Genomic DNA, 23,893 nt, shown 5'->3' on the forward strand with positions numbered 1-23,893 from the left:
ACAATATTTCATGTGATGCCAAAGGTTTATTTTAGTTTTTTAGTATACAACTTTTTGGAATACTTAATCTCGTATTCGTTAACGTGGTACTGAGTAAGTTAACAATTAATTTTTAATTTTAATATCTATAGTAAAAAAATATAGTTAAGTATAGCTAAAAGTATATAATTTATATTAAGTTAGCCACATAGGTATTAAATGTGTGAATTATTAAACGGGCAGGTGTACAATACAAATTACATAAACACAAATACAAATTAGATTTTTTGATGATCTGAAAGATATCCTCATCTCTCAAATTCATATTTTGGATAATTTAAATGTGAAACCAATCTACAGACGTTGTCGGAGAGCCAACGTTTTTCATTCTGAGTAGAAAACTTCATGATTAATACCGTTAATAAATTTGGATAAAAAGAGTGTGAATTATTACCTACAAATTAATTTTAAAATTTCGATAATTGATCATTTTTTTCAAAATTCAAAATTTAAACTCTTATAAAAATATATTATGATAATGCAATTACGATATTATTGGTAAAAACTTACAAGGAATTATAGGTACTATATTTTCATTTATTGTTGGTAATATATATTTAAAGAAAAAACTAAAATAACAAAATGGAATATTTCAAATGTCTATGAACAGCTTAGTAGGAGTAAAAGATGTTAATATAGAAATTTTGTGAAAATTATAAGTATTTACAATAATTTATTTTTTAGTTAAAAGTTATATTTGTTGTCAAAACCTGGTGAAAAGGCCTGTTTTTCCTTAATTCTTTGCTTGTTTTTCGCAATTATTTGGAACGTGATAAGATATTCAATATTTGTATTGTTTTTACCTTACTATTTACTCGAGATGCAGCAGTAATAATGGATATAATACAAATAATATGTTGTAAACTTAAGCTGAACGGTATAATTTAATTTATGATATTTTGAAATGTTTAATGACCTAATGTTAGAGTTGAAAATTAAAAGCAGAGCAAATAAAAAAAATTACACATCATATCAATGTAAGTTAGTACAAAGCAGGCTAAAAGCATTTGTCCGTAATCCCTACTGGATATTCTTAATATGTCAGATAGTACAGCGTGTAACGTTCGTATGTTATCCACTATCATTGCTATATTATACTGTGAACATTCACCAGTAACAGCCAACAATCCTTCTGGAAGGCATTTCTATAAATCATTCAATGTTTCGAATCTGTTCTCCAAGTTTCGTAAATAAAAATATAAAGAAACAATCAGTGTGAAGTCTGCGATAAAAGACACACGAACAAAATACAAAACGACGATTGAAATATCCACTATCTTTATAGGCCATATGTACATGCTATGTAATACAATGATGTACTAATAAATATTTTATTCCAATAATGTTTACTAAATTGACGTTGTTGAACTTTCAAGTACGTTGGAAGTGATGTCAGTTTTTGATCAAATTCGATGATGCCAATAATCAACCTAAGAGAAACGAAAAAAAATATTCATAATAATTTATTAATAAATATTTATGATGAACAATTTACAATTTGATTTAGATGCAAATATGCAATATTCTAAATTCTTATCGGCAAAAAGTTTTGTATATGTTTCTAAGTGATATGAAACAATTGATTTGAAGTTTCATAATCCCCATTAGTTATTACTTATTAAAGTATAGACTATTATTTATAATTCACACATCATCATTTTTGTTTATTGTAAGACATATAATATTAACATTGTGAAATAAAAGAATTATTATCGGGGCCAGATTGGCCCATCGGGATACTTGGAAACTTCCCTATGTGACAGTATGCTTAAGTGCCTATGAATTTTTTTTTTACATTTATTAATAATTACATCCATTTAAAAAGTTGGGGGGGGGCTAGAAAAAGCCGTTAGAAATTTATTAATTGTATATATGTATAATGGATTTTATTTTCATTTTCATTTAGTGAGATAGATCTCTGAAACCGGAGAGCGTATTTTGTTGTTTAGGGTCTTGTTAGATTCACATTGCTACATTGGCTAGGAGAAGTGTAGTGAAGATTTTCAGAACTTTATATTTTATAATTAATTTACTACAGTGCTTTGAAAAAAATTTAAAACACATTTTATTGAGTTTTTTTTATGTTTTTCAGCTTTATAGCTTTGTAGTGAGTTAACGATTGAAGATCAAGTTTTGAAAATCTTCACAGAACTTCTCCTAGAGTCTACACTATGTGAATCTAACAAGACCCCAAGGCCTAAATAACAAAACCCGTTCTCCAGTTTCGGTAATCTACCACTCTAAACGAAAATCTAGCAAAAAATAACTATTTTTTTAACTGTGAAAAATTATTATATTTTGTATTTCAAAACTAATATAATTTTATATATTTTGTTTTATTCGACAGACAATACAACAAATCACTATAGGACGTTTCAACTTATAATTTCAATTTTCGTATAAAATATTATGTAAAATATTATACAAACAAATTTATAATATAAAAATTATTATGTGTTATATTTCTTGTTATTTAAGAATATAATATATGAAAATGAAACTACAAAATTCTTGTTTGCAAGAATGTTTGAAGGGGATTGATGGGTTTTTGGGAGGGCTAATCCCCCTCAAGCCACCCCCTCCCCGCCTATGAGCATTCTTAATATAGGTTGTTATAAATAAAACTATTTCAATAATGTGTAAATTTAAACTCATAATCTTAAATAAAATAATAATTAAAATTAGGATTCTAAATTTGAAATATTTCAAAATTAAAAATTTTACTCTTTTTGAAATATTGAAAAATATTTTTTCTTTTTTTAAATGTATTCGGTTATAGTTGATTAGAAATAATATATTGATTATATACAGAAAATATTGATAGTAAATATGCAGAAATATGCACTATAAATTTTTGATATTTATCACTTGCATTATTAATTGGGTCCTTATTGGTTATTATTATTATTTATTATACATTTTTTCTTTGTTTCACACAATAAACCAACTTTTGAAAATTTTCACTTGCATGTTGATGTAATTATAAACTTTAAGGTATAATAATTTATATTTTATTTTTCATTGCAATGAAATATTTCATGAAAATTTCATGAAATTTTAAAACACTAATTAAAATCATTGGACTTAAAATTAGCCAGTAGTCAGTACGTGTGATACAATAAGCTTAACAATTACATAGTGATGATAAGATTAAAAATCCTATTAATTAAAAAAAAAAAAATAACTTTTGACAAATTAATCTTTTTACATATTTATCATACTTTAATACTTTATGATCCTAGTTTCTGATATTTTCGATGTAATAATGATGAGCCAATATTTATATAAAATCATGTATTCAGGAAAGATTAAGTTTTCATGAATAATTTAAGTAAATATCATAAACACAACTGTTCTTGTAAATTCAATAAATGAATAATATATAGTGTTTGTATTTTTGATTAATAATCCATTAGAATTAAAATAATAAGATGTTTAAGAGGCCTATAATCTTGCATAATATTAAAATTGGCCTTAAAGATATCATAAAAACATTCGACATCTTTATTAGAGTTGATTTGTTATGGTACTAAAAAGTAACAACACTTTTTGTTTTGTATAATAAATAGTAACGTTATGTGATGTGCGATGAAGAATTAAATAAAAAAAGTCGATACCTCTAAAATAAATATTTATTTAATCAAATTGTTACGTTAAATAGTCAACCATAACATAAAATATTAATATAGATTATTTTATTGTTTACTTTTAATCGAGTTATAAATATTATAACTAGAGACCGGAAATAATATGATGCAAATATGCAATGCAAAAAGGTTAAAATATGCGCTAATATATACAAATAATTGAAAAAAATATGCTCAAATATGTATTATAAATGTATATTACTTTAAACAACTACAAACATTAGAACAAATTAAACAAATCAAATATAACAAAATTAGGAGTGTTGGACTTTTCAAAATTTAAAAGTTAATCAACAAAATATTTAAATATATATTATATAAATACAAGGCACAAATCTAGTTTACGGCACAAGCTTGTTTTTCAAAATGTGTGTTTCAAGGCACTGAATTTGAAAAAATGTTCACTCTTTTTTATTACGGAAGTTATACCAAAAAAACCAGGAAAACAATTGATTTTTTTAAATATTGCGGTATCCTCGATAAAAATAATAGAAAATTACTTTTTTGACTAATTTCTTTTTTTTTAAAGTGTGTTTTTGTACGCCGAAGTTTTTGAAAAAAAAACAATTTATTTGTTTTGGAGTGATCGCAATGAGCGAGTGACCCCATAAAGTTTCGAGGTGCTCTCAAAATGCATTTGATTTTACCCTGTAACCTATTTTAGGTGGTTTTGCATAGCAAATCGAGGGAATTTTTTTTTTTAAATAGTCCACACAACACAAACGTCTGTACCTATGTGAATACTTAAAAGATCGTGTTTGACTATCCGTAGTTTTTTTACACAAATAAAAAAAAGGTCATTTGTGTTCAGGTTTCTGCGTAGAACATTAAAAGTAAGTACAATAGCTAAAATGTGATTGCTTCAAAAACTTCAGCGTACAAAAACACACTTTAAAAAAAAAATTAGTCAAAGAAGTATTTTCTATTATTTTTATCGAAAATACTGCGATATTTAAAAAAATCAATTAAAAAATTTGAAAAACGAGCTTGGGCCGTAAACTAGATTTGTTCCGAAAATTATTATGTCTGATATACATATAATACTAAAACTTGTTCGATTTGTCACAACTTATAGCATTGAGTAGTTATCATCGATCATTGGATAGTGTGTGATGTGTGATGTGTCTTTAGTCTTTAAGTAAGATGAGCTACAATAATGGCCGCAAAATAATTTGTAGTAAACGTAAAAATTTTCAAATTATATAATTAATAATTTTGAATTTAGTAAAGCGTAGGTATACAGATAAAAATAAAGTACGTTGGAGATGTACCTGTTAACAAATTATGTAAGACTAAACTGGCTAAAGTATTCACAAAAACAAATTTCAACAATGAAGTATTGTCGTATTGAACACGGAAACACAATCGCGATATAGGTATACCTATACTTTAAAATTCTCTTAATTTATAACTGGCGGAAAATGGAAAGTTCATTTTTGGTGGAAGTGGGCGATACCTACGCCAGAAACTTAATTAATTTTGATACAGTTAATAATGAAGTACGAAGGCACTTTTGACGGATTACTATGAAGGGGTTATACTGTTATATCGATATCGTGTAGACGGGAACAATATGAGAAAATATGGTTTTTTGACGATTCATTATTATACGTTTATTGTACACGAATAATAAAATTGCGTTTAATACTTACTTGATAATGCATCACGATTGACTTTTATCAGACGATATTTCGTCGGTTTATGATAATGACGTTTGGTCGAAACTCGAAATGCATGTCAAATGGCTTTTTGTCGTTATCCTGTGGATTTATATCGTATGGGCCATGGGGTACAACTATAATGGTTATTAATTATTGTCGCCTTGTCGGGTTGCTTTTTTGTAAGATTAATGGATAAATTATTATTATTTAATACTAGTTAAATAATTATGTAGGTAAATCTTGGAAATTTAAAGGTGGTGATTGTCAGTCGGTATACCATACCGTACACACCGGGCACACCGCGAAGGAACGGAGTACGGACTGAAACTACCAAAAAGTAAACGGTAGAGAAATCCTAAAATTACGCATAGATATTAGGTAAATGTATTTTTTATTTTAAATAAATAACTAAGCATTTATGATTGATTTTTAATGCTTTGCATTTTTTTTACTGCAAATTCGACTATAATAATATAACCACGAAAATACGGTCCACAAAGTACGAACCACAGTGGTTGTGGACCAAATGAACCGCAGGCCATTTAAACGTTATCTGTAACGCTTACCTATTAGTAGTGATTAACCAAGCGCGAGTGTGAGCTGTTGATTCGATATAAGTTCGGGTCGACGCCACACACGGGTTGTAGACGTTTTAGTTGTCGCCTTGTCGGTAACTCCGATCAATCGTCGAGTATCGATGTCACGTCTTTGAATCATCGTCCGTCGACTTACACCACTTTTTTCCGATCATCGAAACATTTGAAACCCGTTATTTCACGCAAATATGTCTTATCAGCTGTACAGAAACACGACTCTGGGGAATACTCTCCAAGAGAGCATTGACGAAATGATTCAAGTAATGCATTCTTCGTAGTCAATATTGTGGACCGCTCGCTAACGTATTATTATCTAACATATTTAAAATGTTCATTTTGATGTTTCAGTATGGTCAAATAACACCTGCTCTCGGCATGAAAATCCTGCTGCAGTTCGATAAGTCAGTAAACAATTCATTGGCCACACGAGTCAAGTCTAAAATTACATTTAAGGTAAATTGTTTAAGGGTTGAAGTAAAGAACTGAAAATCAATAACACATATCATACGATAATAAGTATAACTGTATAAGCGCTAATAATGCAAATACTTCCATATGGATTTTATCGTTAAAGTTGGAGAGTCGATTAGTAAATGGTAAATTCTGTATTTTATATATTGTAGATATCCAATTATTTTCATAATAGTTTTACTGATCATTTTGATATCAAATTTTGTCAAAGTTGTTATGATGTTATAATAAAACATATAACGCTATACATAAGATAAAATATATTTGACTATTATCAATTTGTAATATTTTATTTACTCGTCTTGCTTAAAAATCAAAATATAGAAAAAATCCAACGTTTAATCATGATATTCTTACCTTTTTTTTTTTTTTGATAGATAGTGCTCTTATATTAAATTTAACAACGCAATGAATTTTATTAAATGCAAATTTAGTATTTACTATATTGTATGTATGTAAGTCAAAACGTATGATCTTAATGATTGAAATATTTGTAAAATATACTATTCAGTTTTTCTAGTGATATTCATTATAAGGGAACAAATTTCACTGTAAATACATACTTTTATTGGAATGAAATATTTTTAATCTGTTTAAAAATGTGTATTATTTATTATTTATTATTATTATTTATCATTCTAATTTAAATAAGCTGGATTTTTTTTTACAAACTTTCATATTTTATAAATATTTTAATAATTTTTAATTAATTCTGAAATTTTTGTTGATTTTTAATCATGAAAAATATTTATCTAAGTAACTAATAATTTGTTTTGAAAATATTAATTTGAAAAATAATTTAACTTATATTGCTGCAAATTTATTTTTTTGTTCAATTGATAAGACATCCGAAATATGCCTTTGTTAGATGACCCTATGCATTATTGAAGATACATGAAGTCACATAGGAAATCTAGCTAAAGAAAAATTTGTATAAATATCCAGAAAAAATCATTGATTAAGAATATAAAATAATTAGAGATACTTTAAAGATACTTTATGAAGTATGCCCTCATTGCATTAGTTGATGTGGAAAATTTTTTTTAGTTAGTACAGAAGTATGTTGTAACCAAATCGTCACCACTTTTTAATATCAGAGAATATGTAATTTCACATTGTTTCAAGAATTATTGATATTTCTGAATTGGTTGTCGAGTGTAGAAATAATCAAAATTAATAATTGTAGAATAAATACCACTTTAGTACATTGCACCAATAAAATTAAAGCAGCAGATAAAATTGTTTTAATTATTTCACATAACATTTAACAATTATTTGGGGTACCCATATAATTGTGTAAAATAAAAATCTCGTATTTACTTACTAGTTCTTTTTATATTATTACAATTAATAAAAATAGCATCTTGTATCAATTATACTTCCCTAAACAATTAATTCATATTTTATATGCATATCTTGTTAAACAGTAACAACTACTAAATTAAAATTTAAACAATAGTAATAAAAATATGTACATGATTTTGATAGACCACAGGGTCGGCCTGGGTACCCGAGGGCCCAGGCAGGAATTATTTTCTGACGCTCAATAATTGTATACTGTATTTTTGGGTAACACAGTACAAGGTCCCAGGAACTATAATACGGCAAGGGCCCAAGCAGGAATCTTTGCCCTCAGCCACTTCGGCCCTAATCAGGCCGACCCTGATAGACCATAAAACCAAGTAACTTTTAATTTTTAAGTGTAATAAACATAAATATTGTTGATTAAAGTTTACTTTAAAAGTTAACAAATAAACAAATGATTTGATTATAATTACTATTTTTTAACATTTCTTCAATGTTAATTTTTTGATTTAATATCAAATTTTTAAATTATTATTTAGAAACCGCATTTAACTTAAATAATAATTTTATTTTTTTTTTTGCTAATTTTTTTGAAGATGATGGCACTGTATATAACTATCAAAAGCTAGCTTAAAAAATTTGATTTTGAGATTGTTAACATTTTTTTAATTAAAAAATTTGTTTTATTTGGTATTCTAGGCTGGAAAAATGGACACTTATAGATTTTGTGATAATGTTTGGACATTTATGTTAAGTGATGTTGAGTTTAAAGAAACACAAGAAATGGCTAAAGTAGAAAAATTGAAAATTGTTGCATGTGACGGAAAAAGTAAACATTTTAACCTTATTTTACTAATTAATACAATTTATTATCTTATTAATAATCAATTTAACATTTTCAGGTGTAACTGATGAAAATTCAAAGAAAAATTAATATTGACTGTTTAAAAGTTACTATTATTACTATTATTTTTAATTTTTATGCTCACAAAATATTGTTGATGTACTTATATAACATTGTTGATGTACTTATTTTTCCTGTATTATCTACATTTTTGAATTTAATTTAATTAGCTGAAACGAAACTGCTATAGAACATAGTGAATTTGTCTTTTGCATTTAGTATTTCAAATAAATTTTTAAAATTAATTGATTTAACAAATTAAAAATGAAATAGTTAATTTTAAAATTTATACTTATGATAAAAATAAATTTAGTATTACAATTTTAAAATATTTAAATAATTTTGACCAATTTATGTCATTATTAATTTAATTTGACCTATTTACACCTGTGTTACAATATTAACTTATAAGTTAGCAATAGCTATTAATGCATGAAATAATATTACCTATGTAATATAATATATTAATATGCAATTTGTTTTTGGCAAAAATTAATTTGACCTACCTTATTACAGAGCTATAACTTATATGCATTGTTAAATTTATTTTTGCAAATTCTGATGACTGCTTTAGTTGTGTACACAGAATTACGTCATGATGAAAAAAATAATGATTATTTTATTTTGCATATTTTTGTATATTTCAACTATTAATACCTAAAATACATGTATTATGGCATATTTTAGTGATGGTTAAGAAGAAAATAGAATAATATTGATAAAAAAATCCTAGTCGCGTGTTGAAATTCTGAGAACTATTTCCTGAACTTCTATTGTCTCCACACCATATACTTACACAATGGGTAACTAGGCTAGATGCGGTATAATATTATGCTGTTAATTTAAATTTTACGAAAACAGTACTTTTATCTTTAAATGAAAGCACTGTAAAGTCTATAATAAATGTAATACCTGTGTTTGAAAATAGGAATATAAAATATGATTTAGCTTTATTAGTCATTCTATTAAACTTTTTTACTGAAAAATGTGTTACTTTCACTCAATGAAAATCTAAAAATTGTTGAAAACATCAAAATCAAACTTACATCGACCTTTTTGTCTATTTTGTTTGCAAAGTTATTTTTGGTTTATGGATAACCTTTTTGGAGTAGGTCTAGTACTTTTACGCCCATAGAAGAAATTTGTGGGAGGAGGAGGCTTGTAGGTACTTAGTCCCTCCAAAAATTTGTATTTTAATTGAAATATTAAATCCTTTATTAATTATTTAATCTACACAATACAGTAATTGTTGTTTGAAGAAATTATTTTCTTAAGTTTATATATTAATATATTACATGTAAGTAATATATATATATATATAAATATATATGTTAAGTACCTAAATGTTGTTATTTGGTTTAATTAAAATATTTTTCATTTTAGTAATAGATATATTATTAAAAATGTAGGAAAGTGTGTGAGATAAATATATTAGGATTTGAACAGTAGTATGGGGGCTCCCGTCAGGTTTTGTTCAATTAAATTTGTAAAGCCCCTTCAAGTTAAAAATTGAAATTGCTTCTATGTGCACGTCTAATAAAACAAAATAAAATTTATATTAAACATAATTAACATTTCTATAAGATAAAAAATAGTTAATACTGTAGTATATACAAATTGATAAATACTTATACCAATAATTTTAAACTATGATGAGCATAAATTAAGTAAGCTTTTATTTAATTTCATCTCATTTGTACTAGTGTATACTCTATTCGGAATGAGATCGTACCTCGGCGGCCAGCTTGTGCGCATGGGCATGGCTTTACTACACAGCAGACCTGCAGATAGTTGACTTGGTTGGGTGGACAAACAGGTGTTGTCTGACTGCCTGACTGCTGCTCGACAAAAGCTGATTGCCGCCGAGGTACGATCTCATTCTAAATAGTGTATATATTTATATGGTTAATTTTATCCCATTACTTTTATCATTTGATGTTTGTTAACAAAAACATGAATGTTGGTTAAATAATTTTATAAATATATAATAAATGAATTATTAAATGTATTATTTAATACACATTCAGTGTATTAAAAATAAGTAACAAAATGTTAATAACACATCATCTACAAGTTAAATAACATAATATTCAACTCTACATTATATAATTTAATGGGAACTATGGACTCTAAACTAAAATTATTTTAGAAACCAACAGTATATTATTATTAGCATATTGAAGAGCTAAGAACGTGCAATCAGATAAATAAATACATTTATATTAAATTTAATAGTTTATTTAACAGTAGAATTAAAATTAATATTTTCATGATTTTTTTTTTAAATACATTAATATTACATGTTAGAACAAATGTTTAAAATTTTTAAATAAACATGAAATAACATCATTATATCCTAAATTAAATACAGTATTATGAAACTTTTGGATTTTGGAATTGTGTCACTGGTGGAGCACGAATGCAGAAAACAAATACTTATTTCCACCTCCTCCTGCCACAATGTACCATTAATAAATTTAATTTAAATCAAAATATTGAGCAATAAATGATGATTTTGTATTAGTTTACTTATATATTAAATATTTTTTAATTATACATTTAATGCTAACTTTTTTCAAATAAAAAAAATAAAAAAGGAAAGCATAATTTAAAAAAGTTATTAAACAACAGTCGAAAAATATAAAATAAGAATAATCAAATGGTTTTCCAATCATAAAATACATTTAATTTTTTTTCATTGGTTTGGCAATAAAAGTTTCTTCCATATCATTTATGGTACAATGTTCTTGGAATAATTTCAAACCTCGTTCATTTGCTAAATGAAGTAAGCCAACATATACAATAGGTATTGAAAGTCCATCTCGTTCATTAATTCGTAATTTTAATAACAAGTTAAAAAACGATAATTTTAAACTCCATTCACTGCTGTTGTCAGTTTCCTTTGAAAATAATTAAGATTATAAATAAAACATTAAACATCATTGTATAGAACTATAGATACTTACTACACATTCTTCATCAATAATATTAGATATTTCTTTTTTTAATTCTGCTATATCCATTCTCGATTCAGTTTTAATGTCGGCTATAATATCAGCATTGGGGTTCAACTAGAAAAAAAAAAAAATTAATTTAAACTGAACAATTATAATTAGAGATTGGAAATATATTATATTTATGATGTTTACATCAGCAGTTCCCAAACTTTTACGGTCACGGCACCCTTGAAAAATTGTTTGTGTTTTGTAGAACTCCCACTTTTTTTATATAAATTATATAAAATAATAATTTTTAACAATATAAATAATCCAAATATAATATTTAATTAGTTTCTCAATAATCACATAAATCTGGCGGAATCTTTGAGATTGTTCCGCCAATCCTAAGGTTTCATAACATTTTAGGAATACATCATTATTAAAGATGATATAATGAGCCTAGGTGTGTTCAAACCCTCTGATCTTTTAGTTACGCTACTGCATAAATATTTTATAAATTACCTCTTCAGATACATCTATGGTGGCCAATTTTTCATAATTTTTTCCATGAGTTATATTATTTAACTGTTCAGAGTCTTCACAATCAATTTCCATAGGTTGTTCAATGTCTTCGTCACAATCATTGATATTCTAAAAATAATTATATTCATACATTAAAACAAATTATATCTTTCCTAAGAAATTTATAGAGATTTTCTATGTACGTATAAGGAATACAATTTAGGAATTATATTTTCTATAATACTTCATAATCTAGATACCTGGATGCCCGTTTAGATAATGTGTACATGGACTAACCATGTTAATATTTTATACCAGACTGATTAATGCACATTCCACATGCGCCCATGGCGTTAATACTATAATACTAATTCAATTTATACATTTGGTCCAAAAATACAAGTTAATTAAATTACTTTTAAAAATAAAGTAAAATTATCAAATTATTAGTCGAAATAAATTGTTTAACTTTAGAATAAAATTTGTAAAACAATACATATTTCAAACTATAAAGTTTAGGCTCAACAAGATAAGTATGATAAATTTGTAATATTTTCTATAATATATCTGACATTAGTAACTAATCGATAATTGTACTCACCAATATTACTTATTTTCTAGTTTATGGAACTAGATTTAAAATCATCCATTTTTCATATCAGGTTGATTTTTACTAACTACTAGTCTTGCAAGAGCTACCCATTTAAGTTACACGAGATCAAAGTGACAATGAGGTGAAGACCATTAAGTACTTTCAGTCTTGTACAAGCATGATCTGGGTGATTTATGTTACATTAGTTAACTTGAACTGTATGTTTAATGATTGAAATTAAAATCAATTAAATAATATTTTTTTGTTAATAAAAATTAATAATTTTTATAAATGCAATAATTACCAACCATTTTATTGATGATGGCCCTTACAATATTTTTGATTTGGGTCAAAGTAAGGTCAAAGTGAGGAAGTTTATGAAGATTAACAAAATAAAAATAAGAGGAATGATATTAACAAAATAATTAAAATTTATGTAATCATTTGTAGTTAGTTAAAAAAAACTTAAAAAGTCAAATAAATTTTACTATTTAACTATTTTATAATTGATATAATTTATTATAACAAACAGTAAAAGGGGTTTTAGATCATTTTTGGGTTTTTGGATCTTAAGTTCGAAATCAAAATTTTATTATGAATTTATAAGATATGTATACGCTAAAAATAGATGAAATTGTTTCTTATCTAGGAAAAGAGTCCTTCCCAGTGTAATGATCTGTTAGAACAATAAAATCGATAATGAAATCCGTGGCAACTCACGCCAGCCATACTTGTTATAATTATCTATGATTTAGTATGAGGTTTATCATTTAATAATAAAGTTGAATTTAAAATATTTTTTAGCTATTATAAATAAATGTTATAGACATTTTTCTAATGTATTTTTTGATTTTTTCAAATCATTTTTGTATTTATTGGGATTTTAAAGGGCATTAAAATCCCAGCCTTAATCATAATATAGTTAAAAAAAAACATTCTTAAATGAATACTACAGAAGAAAATTTATAAAATACTGAATAGACCTATTCAGTACCTTAATAGTACTTATTTTTAAAATGGAATAGTAATATCAGATGTCTTTTAAAAATTAAAACAAATTTAACATAATATAACTCATATTAACATAAAATGTGTCTTTTTAATATTACTTGAATTTTTTTTAATTTTATAAGTGTATAAATATCATGAGAGTATTTTAACAATAATAAATTAATTAATTGAATATTTTTCTAATATAATAGAAGAAATACAATGTGTGTAGATATGTAACTTAGTTTTAACTATATAAGCTCAATATTTTTTAGTTTATTTAAAAAAAATTGTTTAAATAATTTGAACTTTTATTAAAAAAGTTTTTACTAAGCTGAAATTTTTTATGTTTATTTATTTATATGGGTTTTATTAGAAGTGAGTATAAATATGTTACCAAGGCTCTTAATGTATATACAATCTGAATATTTTTTATTATCGGAATATTTATGCCGGGTTCCATGAAACCGAACTTTAAATATATTTAATGAATAGTTTTATCAAACCATTAAATATTTTTACAGATGCGTTTGGGGTGCAAAAATTGTACAATAAAAATATATTAGTATTAAACATGATACTAAGATTTGTGTAGAATAGTGACGCCCAACCTTTTTTGTTCGGCGTGCCTCTTTGATAAACAATCATCTCCAAGCAGGCCACCAAATATAAAAGTACAATGATCAGTATATCAACAAATGAAAAAAAACCGATTTATAAATTTGTGACTGGCCACACAGAATACCTTCGCAGGCCACAGGTCGGGCACCACTGGTGTAGAAGTTTAAGCTTATCTCAGATAAAGTACTACAAGGTCTATACGATGTATCCACTACTGATACATATACGTGATAACTGTAGAATTATTGAATGATTAAAATTTAAAGAGCAGAAATCGGCCTATTAGTTTAATGAGCTGGTAACCTTTATTTTAACAGCCCAATAAAACTATTGAACGTTTAAAGATTGTTTAATAAATGAATAAAACTGTAATCATTTGTTTGGACGCTAACGGCTCGTTAAACGTTTAGTAAAAGTTCATGCAATCTGGCATTAGAATTTAAAATTTATATTTGTCAAAATTTAATTGTCTACGAAATGTTTATTATATTTTAATTTTAACATCTATGAAATAATGCATATGTTATAATGTATTTATGTTAGTTTGTGACTTGTAAGTTATTTTTAATGTTTTTTTGTGAAGAAGTTAGGTGACGAGTTAAGTACATTTCCAAGATTTTGAATGTATGCTTAAAATGTATAAGTATACAAACATTGTAGACTTTTCTGTCCATGATTGTAAAACAGTAGAATCTAGGCAAATCATCTAGCAATCTAGATATAAAAGCAGCTAATGTATCAGAAGAATTAAAGTACTACTATATTAAGTATATAATATGTGGTGTGTATAGAAAGAGGAAAACATGCTAACACAAACAGATAAATGTATGAGTATTTATTTTCTATTTTCAGTCGTTTAGGGCATCAGTACTTCTGTCATAGTAAAAGTTAGAAATATTAAATTACAGAACAATAAAACAAGCCTTTATATAATGGTATTAATGCTATGAGCATATGCGCATTGACCAGTCGGGCCGGATATCTAGGTACAACGTATTATATTTTACTATACAATTTTAATTTCTACCTCATAGGAATTTGAAGCCTCAGAATGATTGTCCTCTTCTAGAGTTTTGTAATGCAGCCACCAATCTGGTTTAATTTCAACATATTGTAAAAAATGAAACCTTTAATTTAAATAAAAAATAATGAATTATACATGGGCTAATAAAAAAATTATTTTTATAACATAATAAATTATTGCATACCATTAAATTTTTATAAGTAGTAATAATTATAAAATACATATGTGTTTTATTTTACATAAATAAAATAAAACAAACATTAAAAATCATTAACTCTTGAGCAGATTATTAGTTTTTTAAATGTATCCTTAATTATATAATTTGAGGCTACATTAGTTATAGTAATGCAGTTAAAAGAAAATAATTGCCTTTAGAATTGCTTACTTATATTTAATATCGACAACAATTGATTGTGTATCAGATATATTGTCAAGTGGATCCCACTTTTGTAGTGTACGAGGTAATATTTTTTCTTTACTTAGAACTTTTTTTTTCAATGTTTCAGTTATTTGGCTCATATCTAACCAATCTATTTGAATTTTATCATTCTTAACTTTATTTCGTTTTTTACAAGATTTAGGTTGTTTAATATTTGTCTGTATGATGTCATCAATATTATCATCAGTGTTTGAAATAATATCTTTTCGTTCAGCTATAAATAAAAACAAAAATTAAATAATCATTTTATCATAGATATTGTAAGTAATTTAAAGAAATTCAATTTTATTATATACAAGTTTATTTTTTTCATATTACTTGGAGTGCACGATTTTAATGCTTTCATCATTGCTTGAGCTTTCCAGGCTTTTGGTCCTTTCCAATTAGCAAGAAGTTTAGGATTAAAAAAGCTATAGTCTCTATCAACATTATCAATACATTCCAAAAGTCCATCAAGTACTGTTGTATTTTTATCATTTGAATAGGAATCTTAAATATAATAAATTTATACATATAATTATTTTCAAGTGAAACATTTTAGCCCTTGGATATCTGATAATAATGAATATTACAAATTATAAGTTTAATTTACTTTTAAGAAGTGTATAAAAAATGTTTATTTATATACATTCTTATAAAAGAAAAACAAAGGTATCCATGGGCCTTTAAGTAATTATCATATACATGTACCAAGTTCATTATTATCTGGTTCATTATTATCTGGTTCATTATTATCTGGATCAATACATATAGAGTCATCACAAGTATTTTGATAATTAGTAGGATCAAAGCGATACTCAATACCATTCAATTGATCGTCATTTGAATTTTCAACTTTGTCATGTTCAGCTACAAAACCTTTAAATTCAGGGCAGATAGCTCCTTTGGAAATTTCATCTATAAAAAATAATTATATTATTTTCTAACTAAATCTAACAGTGAAAAATGTTCATAGATAATTGAAATACCCATCATATGAAAAAAACTTTTATCAACTTTTATCGTTTCATCATTTTTTTTTTCATCATATTCTTTTTTTTCGTCTTTAGAAGTTTTCATTTCTTCTGCCAACGATTTATTGAAGTACAATGAATTAAGATGGTGAGATGGACGATTAGTTGAAAATAATTCATTACAATTAAAGCTAGAAATCCTATGATTTATTAAAGCTGGATTGACAGAACTTTCATTTTCATTTGGTTTACGTCTTAATTTATCAGATGTAGTCAGCATCATTTTTTGTCTCTAAAGTCCATAGAAATTATTTATTTATTTAAAAATAATAATTATGTACATAATTTTAAATTAACAGTAATTAAATTTTGATATTTACCCTTGATTTTTGAATTTTAGGAGCATTATTATCATCTATTTTTGCTATATTTTTGTTGTAATTCATGGATTTAAATTGCTCAACTAATTTACTAGTTGTTTCTGATAAATTGTCAACACGATAAGAATAGACTTTTGCCGAAGCTTCTAGATAGTCACTGATCTCTTGGAACTAACATATAAATAAAATTATTATAAATTAATACAATTAAAATCTAACTTTAAATAAAAACAATTTGTAAACTTCTTACAGATGTAACATCATTATGTTCCTCAAAGATTGAGGTTTTCTTTTTCTCCAACCAAGAGTAAAAATATCCGATCATATCAATGTCAAATGCATTGGAAACATTTATTTTCTAAAAAATAAATTTAAAAAAAAGTTAATTTTTAGTTTGTAATGACTAATGAGCAATAATTCTTTTAATTAATAATTATTAAATTTGCTATAATGCTCGCAACAAGTGTGACACCACCATTTTACAAATATATAATTTAGCAAATCAGCTGAGTTGATTTTGTATGATAAATTTTAATATTTCAGTAAATATATTTATTGTCAAAATTAAAAGTAAGAATATTTTCAATTTAGTATGTTATATTTTTAATTGTAAAACAAATTATAAATACTATGTTAAGTATTTGAATTTAAAAGTGTTCAACTCACTTAAAAATTAATAAGGTGAAAAAAATCTATGACAGAAAACAGATATATTCTTGTTGTTAAATTTACATGAATACTTAATGAAAATTATAATATAAAATGGACTCTGCTAAACACTAATATTATGCTGTATATTGTTTAGGAGAAACACCTCTTAAATGGGCATCATGTCCTTTTAACTTAATAATTAGTAAGTTTAACTGTAATATTTTATAGTGAATTATAAGTGTAATTTTGCTAAATTGTAAAGGAAATTAAACTCAATTTGTAAGCTGCAAGCCTTAATATTACCCAAAAATTATCTTTCAACTAAACTACTTGTTGTGCTGATAATTATTCACTATTTCTTTACAAATGCCTTTTATCAAGAAATGACACTTTGACACAAGAAGTTACTTTTAACATTTTTTTTATAACTGTTATAAATGTGTATAGAAAAACCTATTGAAGATATTGCATGTCATAAAACCATTATGTATTTTTGTATAAGCGCATTAGTAGTAATTATTTTAATAACTATTAGTTGTTGATATTTGAAACATTTTTTTCTTTAGTTATTTTTATCAATATAATTTTTAGTTTTAATTTTTTACGAATGACCACATATATTTTTAAGTTAAGTTATTTATTCAAAGCAGAAATAATTCTCATAGAATAGATGGAGGAAATGATAAAAAGTTTTTTTAATGTTTCAATGTAACGTTCTATAAGCTAAAATATAAATGAATTTTATTAAAATCTTAATTGTGTGACTTGTTCATAAGATTTATACCAATGACTTACAATTTATCAATACACTTGTAATTGTCTTGTGTATGTAAAAATCATATAATTCTAAACTAGAAATTCCAATTTGACTAGAGCTATTTTATCTATCCATTAGTGTCTACTAGATAGATTGTGGATTTTTAAATAGCCAAATTCTACTAGGGTCAACCACTTAGCTTAAAATTGTACTTTATAAGTGTTATAAATGTAAATGAGTGGTTTGGAATACATAACAAAATTTTGGTCCTCTAAAATTTAAATATGTACTTATAATTTATGTCATAAATTACTCATCCTAAAAAATTAAAAATGTAAATTGTTATTCAAATAAATTAGCCACTTAAAAAATAATAATAATAAAAAACCGATTTTTTCAATTGCCATTATGGTTTTTCAATGACTGACATTTGTATAAAAATATAATTTTAAAAACTTTGACTGTTAGTTTATAAAATAATAAATATTCTTCAATAAAATAATCACCTAGCATAAATAAGATTATATTGCCTACCATGTGTCAACAAAATATCTTTATTAAAGAATTTATTATACATTAGACATTTTTTAAAAGTAGAATAGTTATTTGGTGATCATATATTTATACTAATTAATTGCAGCCAGAAGCAGCGTTACCTAATGCCTAACAGTTATTAAATTATACTTTATCTTATAACATATGAATACACTTATTTATAAGAGTGTGTAATATGCAAACAATTAGGTTAATACTTATTAGAGTGCATATTATTATTTGAATAGATACTTGCTGTATATTTTGTCAGTAAAATGGGCAACAAATAGTTTTGGTCAATGGAAGTCTTTCCTTGGTATGGACATGGGTTAAAAGTTAATATTTACATTTTATAATACATTTATAATAATTATACTTACGTTTCCAAAACATAAATTACGAAATGTTTTAATCTTATGACATATTTCTTCAGTAGATAAGTTTGCATGGTGGTTATCATCATCGTCTGATGAATCAGATTGGATATATGAAATCTATAAGAATTATAATAAAATGTAATCAATTTATTAATTTTAAGCTTAAAAACAATATTCAAAGGATGTCATACTAGCACGTGTTTTTTCTGTCTTACTAATGTATATTGTACCAAAATGTATGTTCAGCAGTTTAAGTTTTGTGTTTAGCTTAAGAGGACATCGCACCTATATGTATTGTCTCCATCTTAAACACGTACGACATAGACAAAACGCAATTACACAGTCAGAGTAGAATTCGCTCAATTTTGGTTCTAGAGTAAATAATATACTTACTATAAAATTAAAAGATGATAATATTTTGGAGGACAAGACGATAAGTTTTTCTTAAAAAATTAAAATATTGCAAAGTAAAAGGTTTTTTAACATTTTTTAAATTTTCACATTTCTAAACAATACTGTAATGAATGTTATACTGAGAATAATGAAAAAAAACTTATCGACTTGCCCTCCTTAATATTTTCATCGTTTTATTTTATAATGGGTATATTTACTCTAAAACCAAAATTGAATGAGTTTTACTCAGACTGTGTAAAAGCGTTTTGTCTATGTTGTATGTGAGTAAGACGGAGACAACACATGTGGATGGCAAGTGCGACGTTCTCTTAAATATTACAGTGAAATAAGCTTATATCAAACTTAAATATAAGAATATTTTTTGTGTTCTATAGTTAGTTTTTCACAACACTTTAATTTTAAGTGAATCATGAGCATTTTTAAACATAAATATTTTACATACTCATAACTTGTTTAAAAATTAAAATACAATAAAAATTCAACGAGAAAACATATATAATGTTCTATACTTTAAGTTTGATTAATGGGTCATTAAACTCTAATATTTAAGCTAAACACATAAAATTGGAACTGTTGTACATATATTTTGGTATGCTATGTGTTAATAAGACGGAGACAACACAAGCAGGTGCGATGTCCTTTTAGGAGTTAATTTATCCGCATGTGTTGTCTCCGTCTTGAAAGAACAAACATAGTAAAAACTGTTTCACACAGGTAAGAACCACTAGGGCTGAAGTTAAACAACCCAATTTTCACAATATAAAAAGTAAATATTGGTTGTGCAACATTGTTTTTAGTTTTTTAATCACTAATATACAAAAAAAGTTCTTATCGTTTCAAAATCCATTATTTTTATATTTTTTAAACTTGAATAACTTTTTTTATAGTTCTGATATCGAAAAAATAAAAACTATGTTGCACAGTCTAAAATCTCTTATTTTTAGTGGTAAACTTGGTTTGCTAACTAGGACTACAACCTAAGTAGTTCTTGCCCGGTTTTTACTATATTGTAAGTTTATAAGACGGAGACAACGCATGCGGGTGAAGCGTCTTCTTAATCGACCATAAACATACCGATGTACTGGGGTCTATTTCCATTTTGTATAGTTAAACAACACTTGAGAATAGAGACCGAATTAATTAATTTCAGTATTATATTTTGGAAACAAAAACCGTTTATACGATACAAATAAAAGAAACACAAAGAAACAGTTACGTAAGCACGAAATAAGAAACGTAATAGTGTTGTTTGTTCAACGTTTTTCGAAATAAAAATTAGGCAAAACTCTCGGTAAACCTTTAAAGTTAAAAAACATTAAACAATAACGATATTTATTACGAGCTATCGCAAGCGTCACTGCCGTTGGAAAATAATTTAATATTGCTTGTCTGTTAACATTTATTGTCCGGTCTTGGCTTTAAAGCGTCCGTTAACGCTAACCGGCAGGAAGAATTCGTTTTGTGTTTACTGTGATTAGTGAGAAGTATTGTGATAATAGTATTTCAATATTCAACCATGGTTATAGTATATAACTACTGACCTACACACTATAATATGCGGATTAATAGTCAGTGGCTTGCCTCCATACAAGGTTTTTAGATAATAATGATAACAGTTATAACTTTTTACCTACGTAGTGGTACGATAATATTTCATTTTGAAGGATGAAATGTTATTAATGAATGTACTACTGTTAATAGTTTTTCTCATTCGTTTCAGATTACAATGTTATTAAATAATTTTTTATGGATCTCTAGCGTTCTAAGCTAAGCTTAAACATGCAGGAAACACGGTATTTAGGCACGGTTTTTGACTCGAAATTAACATTTTATACACAAATATATGTATAAAATCATCTTGTTGTAAGACACTAAAAATTCTTGTATTTGTGTTCAATATAAATTAGTTGCGCCAATTAAGTCTATAAAGTGGGGCTCACATACAATTACAATAGCTATCTCTTAGAGCGCATTCAACGTAGGTTTTTTATTTTACTGGATATTTATTAAAAATATACCGTCTGCCTGATTATTCTCCAGTTCTTATGTGTTTACAACTTACTCATTAGCTGATAGAAAATTCTAACTTGCAAGCAAATTTAGTTTTTCTTAACAAGTTTTTTTCAGGGTAGAATAGACTCTGTCTTTTTTGTTGCATTAATTACAAAGTTCCTTCTTTTTCTTCATGTTAGTAGGTACTATCCATTTTATGTTTGAATACAAACTAGTACAAACTATTCTACTAATTTGGCTTTTGGAAAGATAAAGTGGATTGCTAATGTTAAACTATCTCACTCTTTCTCATAATACCAACCTTATACATTTTTTTATTTATGTATAATATATATACATAAATTATATTATTATTTCATCATTATTCATTGCCTGCGAGTATTTTTAATAAACGAATAAATATACTTATTTTGCAGCTTTACATTGTAAAAATTGTGACACATTAATAATATTTATTTAGATTTCTGATTATTTCTGAGAAAAATTATTGCAATAATAACTATGATTATCATAATTATAGAAGATCTACCTATAACTGGTTTCATTAAAAAATTTTTTGATGATAATCTTAATATTAGACTAAATGGCTGTAAATTAACTATGGAAAGTGGGCCAAATGGAATATAATGTATATAATATTAATATTATAGTAGTTATATTAGTTTCCAATACATTTAAATTAGGTAGATATTTATTTGAACCATTAATTAATATTGATGCCTAGACATGAACTATAATTTTTTATTTATTTTTTTGTAGGGAATTAAATTGTATCACAGATTTATTTGCAAGATTTTACAGCAGTTTGTGTCTTCCACTGGACTTGTTCATAATGATTACTTATAAAAAAAGTATATTTTAATTTTTCAAGAACATACTACTTTAATAACGACAATAAATGTGTTTAACACATTGTGTTAAATATATTTTTGGTACTTATTGGTTATGCCGTTGTAGAGACAACTTATACAATTTTTTTGGTAAATTTAATTTCTGTTATTGCTTCTACTACTAGTAATAATGTAGCATATTAATTTGTTGTCCCATTTTGAAATCTAAAGGTACGGTTTCCTTGCAGTGTCCAGATGCAGCATCTAGCGTCAACTACCGGTCTGGACATGGGTAAGCGTCTAGACATGGCGTCATGATGCCGTGCTGTTCCACTCTTTGACGCTGCAGGAAAACCGTACCTTAAAAGATAAAATATTATAAGTAGATCTCCTCTACAAAACTTAGCTTACATCTATAATTGTATAAGATTCAAATCATATGCCAGCAAACTAAATTCCTGAAATGACTGCAATATATCTATATTTATTTACTTTTTATTTTTCATAACATTTCTGAAATTCGTGTTTTTTTTTTAAATATAATTTAGATTCTTTACTTATATAATTGTTTCTTTGATAAAATATTATGGAAAAGTTTAAAAACGCCTTAAGTTTTGTTGGATAGACCTACTTACAACATTTTGTTTTGTAGATTACAAAATAGTCTAAAAATAATATAACTTAGTATAAACTTGTGATAATTGTAATGATAGAATTGAGCTTACTGGAAAATTGATTAAGTAGTTGCGATAACTGATAAGTCAAAATGTATTTAAACTTTTAAAAATAATGATAACTTTACACACATACTCATTAGCTGAATTTCTTTGAAACTGAATCTTTAAAATCTATACTGTTCTTGTATAATATGTTACTTTTAATGTTGATAATTAACTAAACAATAATGATTACCTAAAATAATTTAATAAATACTTTATACATTTAGTATTAGGTACCTCATTTTTTATAATATTGTGCAATCTTGTTTGTCTCTTTTTTCTGACAATGAGAAATCTCCTATATTATAGATATTTATGAGCACCAAGGTTAAGGCTATTAATTATTATAACTTATAAGTATCTATTACAAAACAGCATGTTTGAAAAAAAAACTTTTTTATCATCAATTAGAACAATATAATTAAAATAGTCGAAGTCAATAATGTTAATCTTCACTTAAATATTTAATTTTGTAAAATATAATTTTGAAATGTCTATAAAAAAAATTGTATACT

General features: G+C 25.6%; 2 protein-coding genes across 2 annotated transcripts; one reads left to right on the top strand and one right to left on the bottom strand.

Moving 5' to 3' along the window:
• Positions 1-5,913: 5,913 nt before the first annotated feature.
• LOC113557185 (transcription initiation factor IIA subunit 2) lies at positions 5,914-8,952 on the top strand. The gene is made up of 4 exons (XM_026962551.2): positions 5,914-6,203; positions 6,292-6,396; positions 8,419-8,548; positions 8,622-8,952. Exons 1-4 carry the CDS (start codon positions 6,132-6,134, stop codon positions 8,651-8,653), a joined length of 339 nt encoding a protein of 112 aa, XP_026818352.1. The 5' UTR covers positions 5,914-6,131; the 3' UTR covers positions 8,654-8,952.
• Positions 8,953-10,923: 1,971 nt separating this feature from the next.
• On the bottom strand, positions 10,924-21,258 carry LOC113556970 (condensin complex subunit 2-like). Its single transcript, XM_026962218.1, has 12 exons — positions 20,891-21,258; positions 19,406-19,519; positions 17,334-17,441; positions 17,084-17,254; positions 16,719-16,995; positions 16,441-16,647; positions 16,069-16,239; positions 15,697-15,964; positions 15,315-15,414; positions 12,085-12,213; positions 11,590-11,694; positions 10,924-11,523 (listed from the first exon to the last, which is right to left on the bottom strand). Exons 1-12 carry the CDS (start codon positions 20,912-20,914, stop codon positions 11,308-11,310), a joined length of 1,890 nt encoding a protein of 629 aa, XP_026818019.1. The 5' UTR covers positions 20,915-21,258; the 3' UTR covers positions 10,924-11,307.
• Positions 21,259-23,893: the final 2,635 nt, after the last annotated feature.

The sequence above is a fragment of the Rhopalosiphum maidis genome, chromosome 3 (genome assembly GCF_003676215.2).
Source record: "Rhopalosiphum maidis isolate BTI-1 chromosome 3, ASM367621v3, whole genome shotgun sequence".
Taxonomy (NCBI): domain Eukaryota; kingdom Metazoa; phylum Arthropoda; class Insecta; order Hemiptera; family Aphididae; genus Rhopalosiphum; species Rhopalosiphum maidis.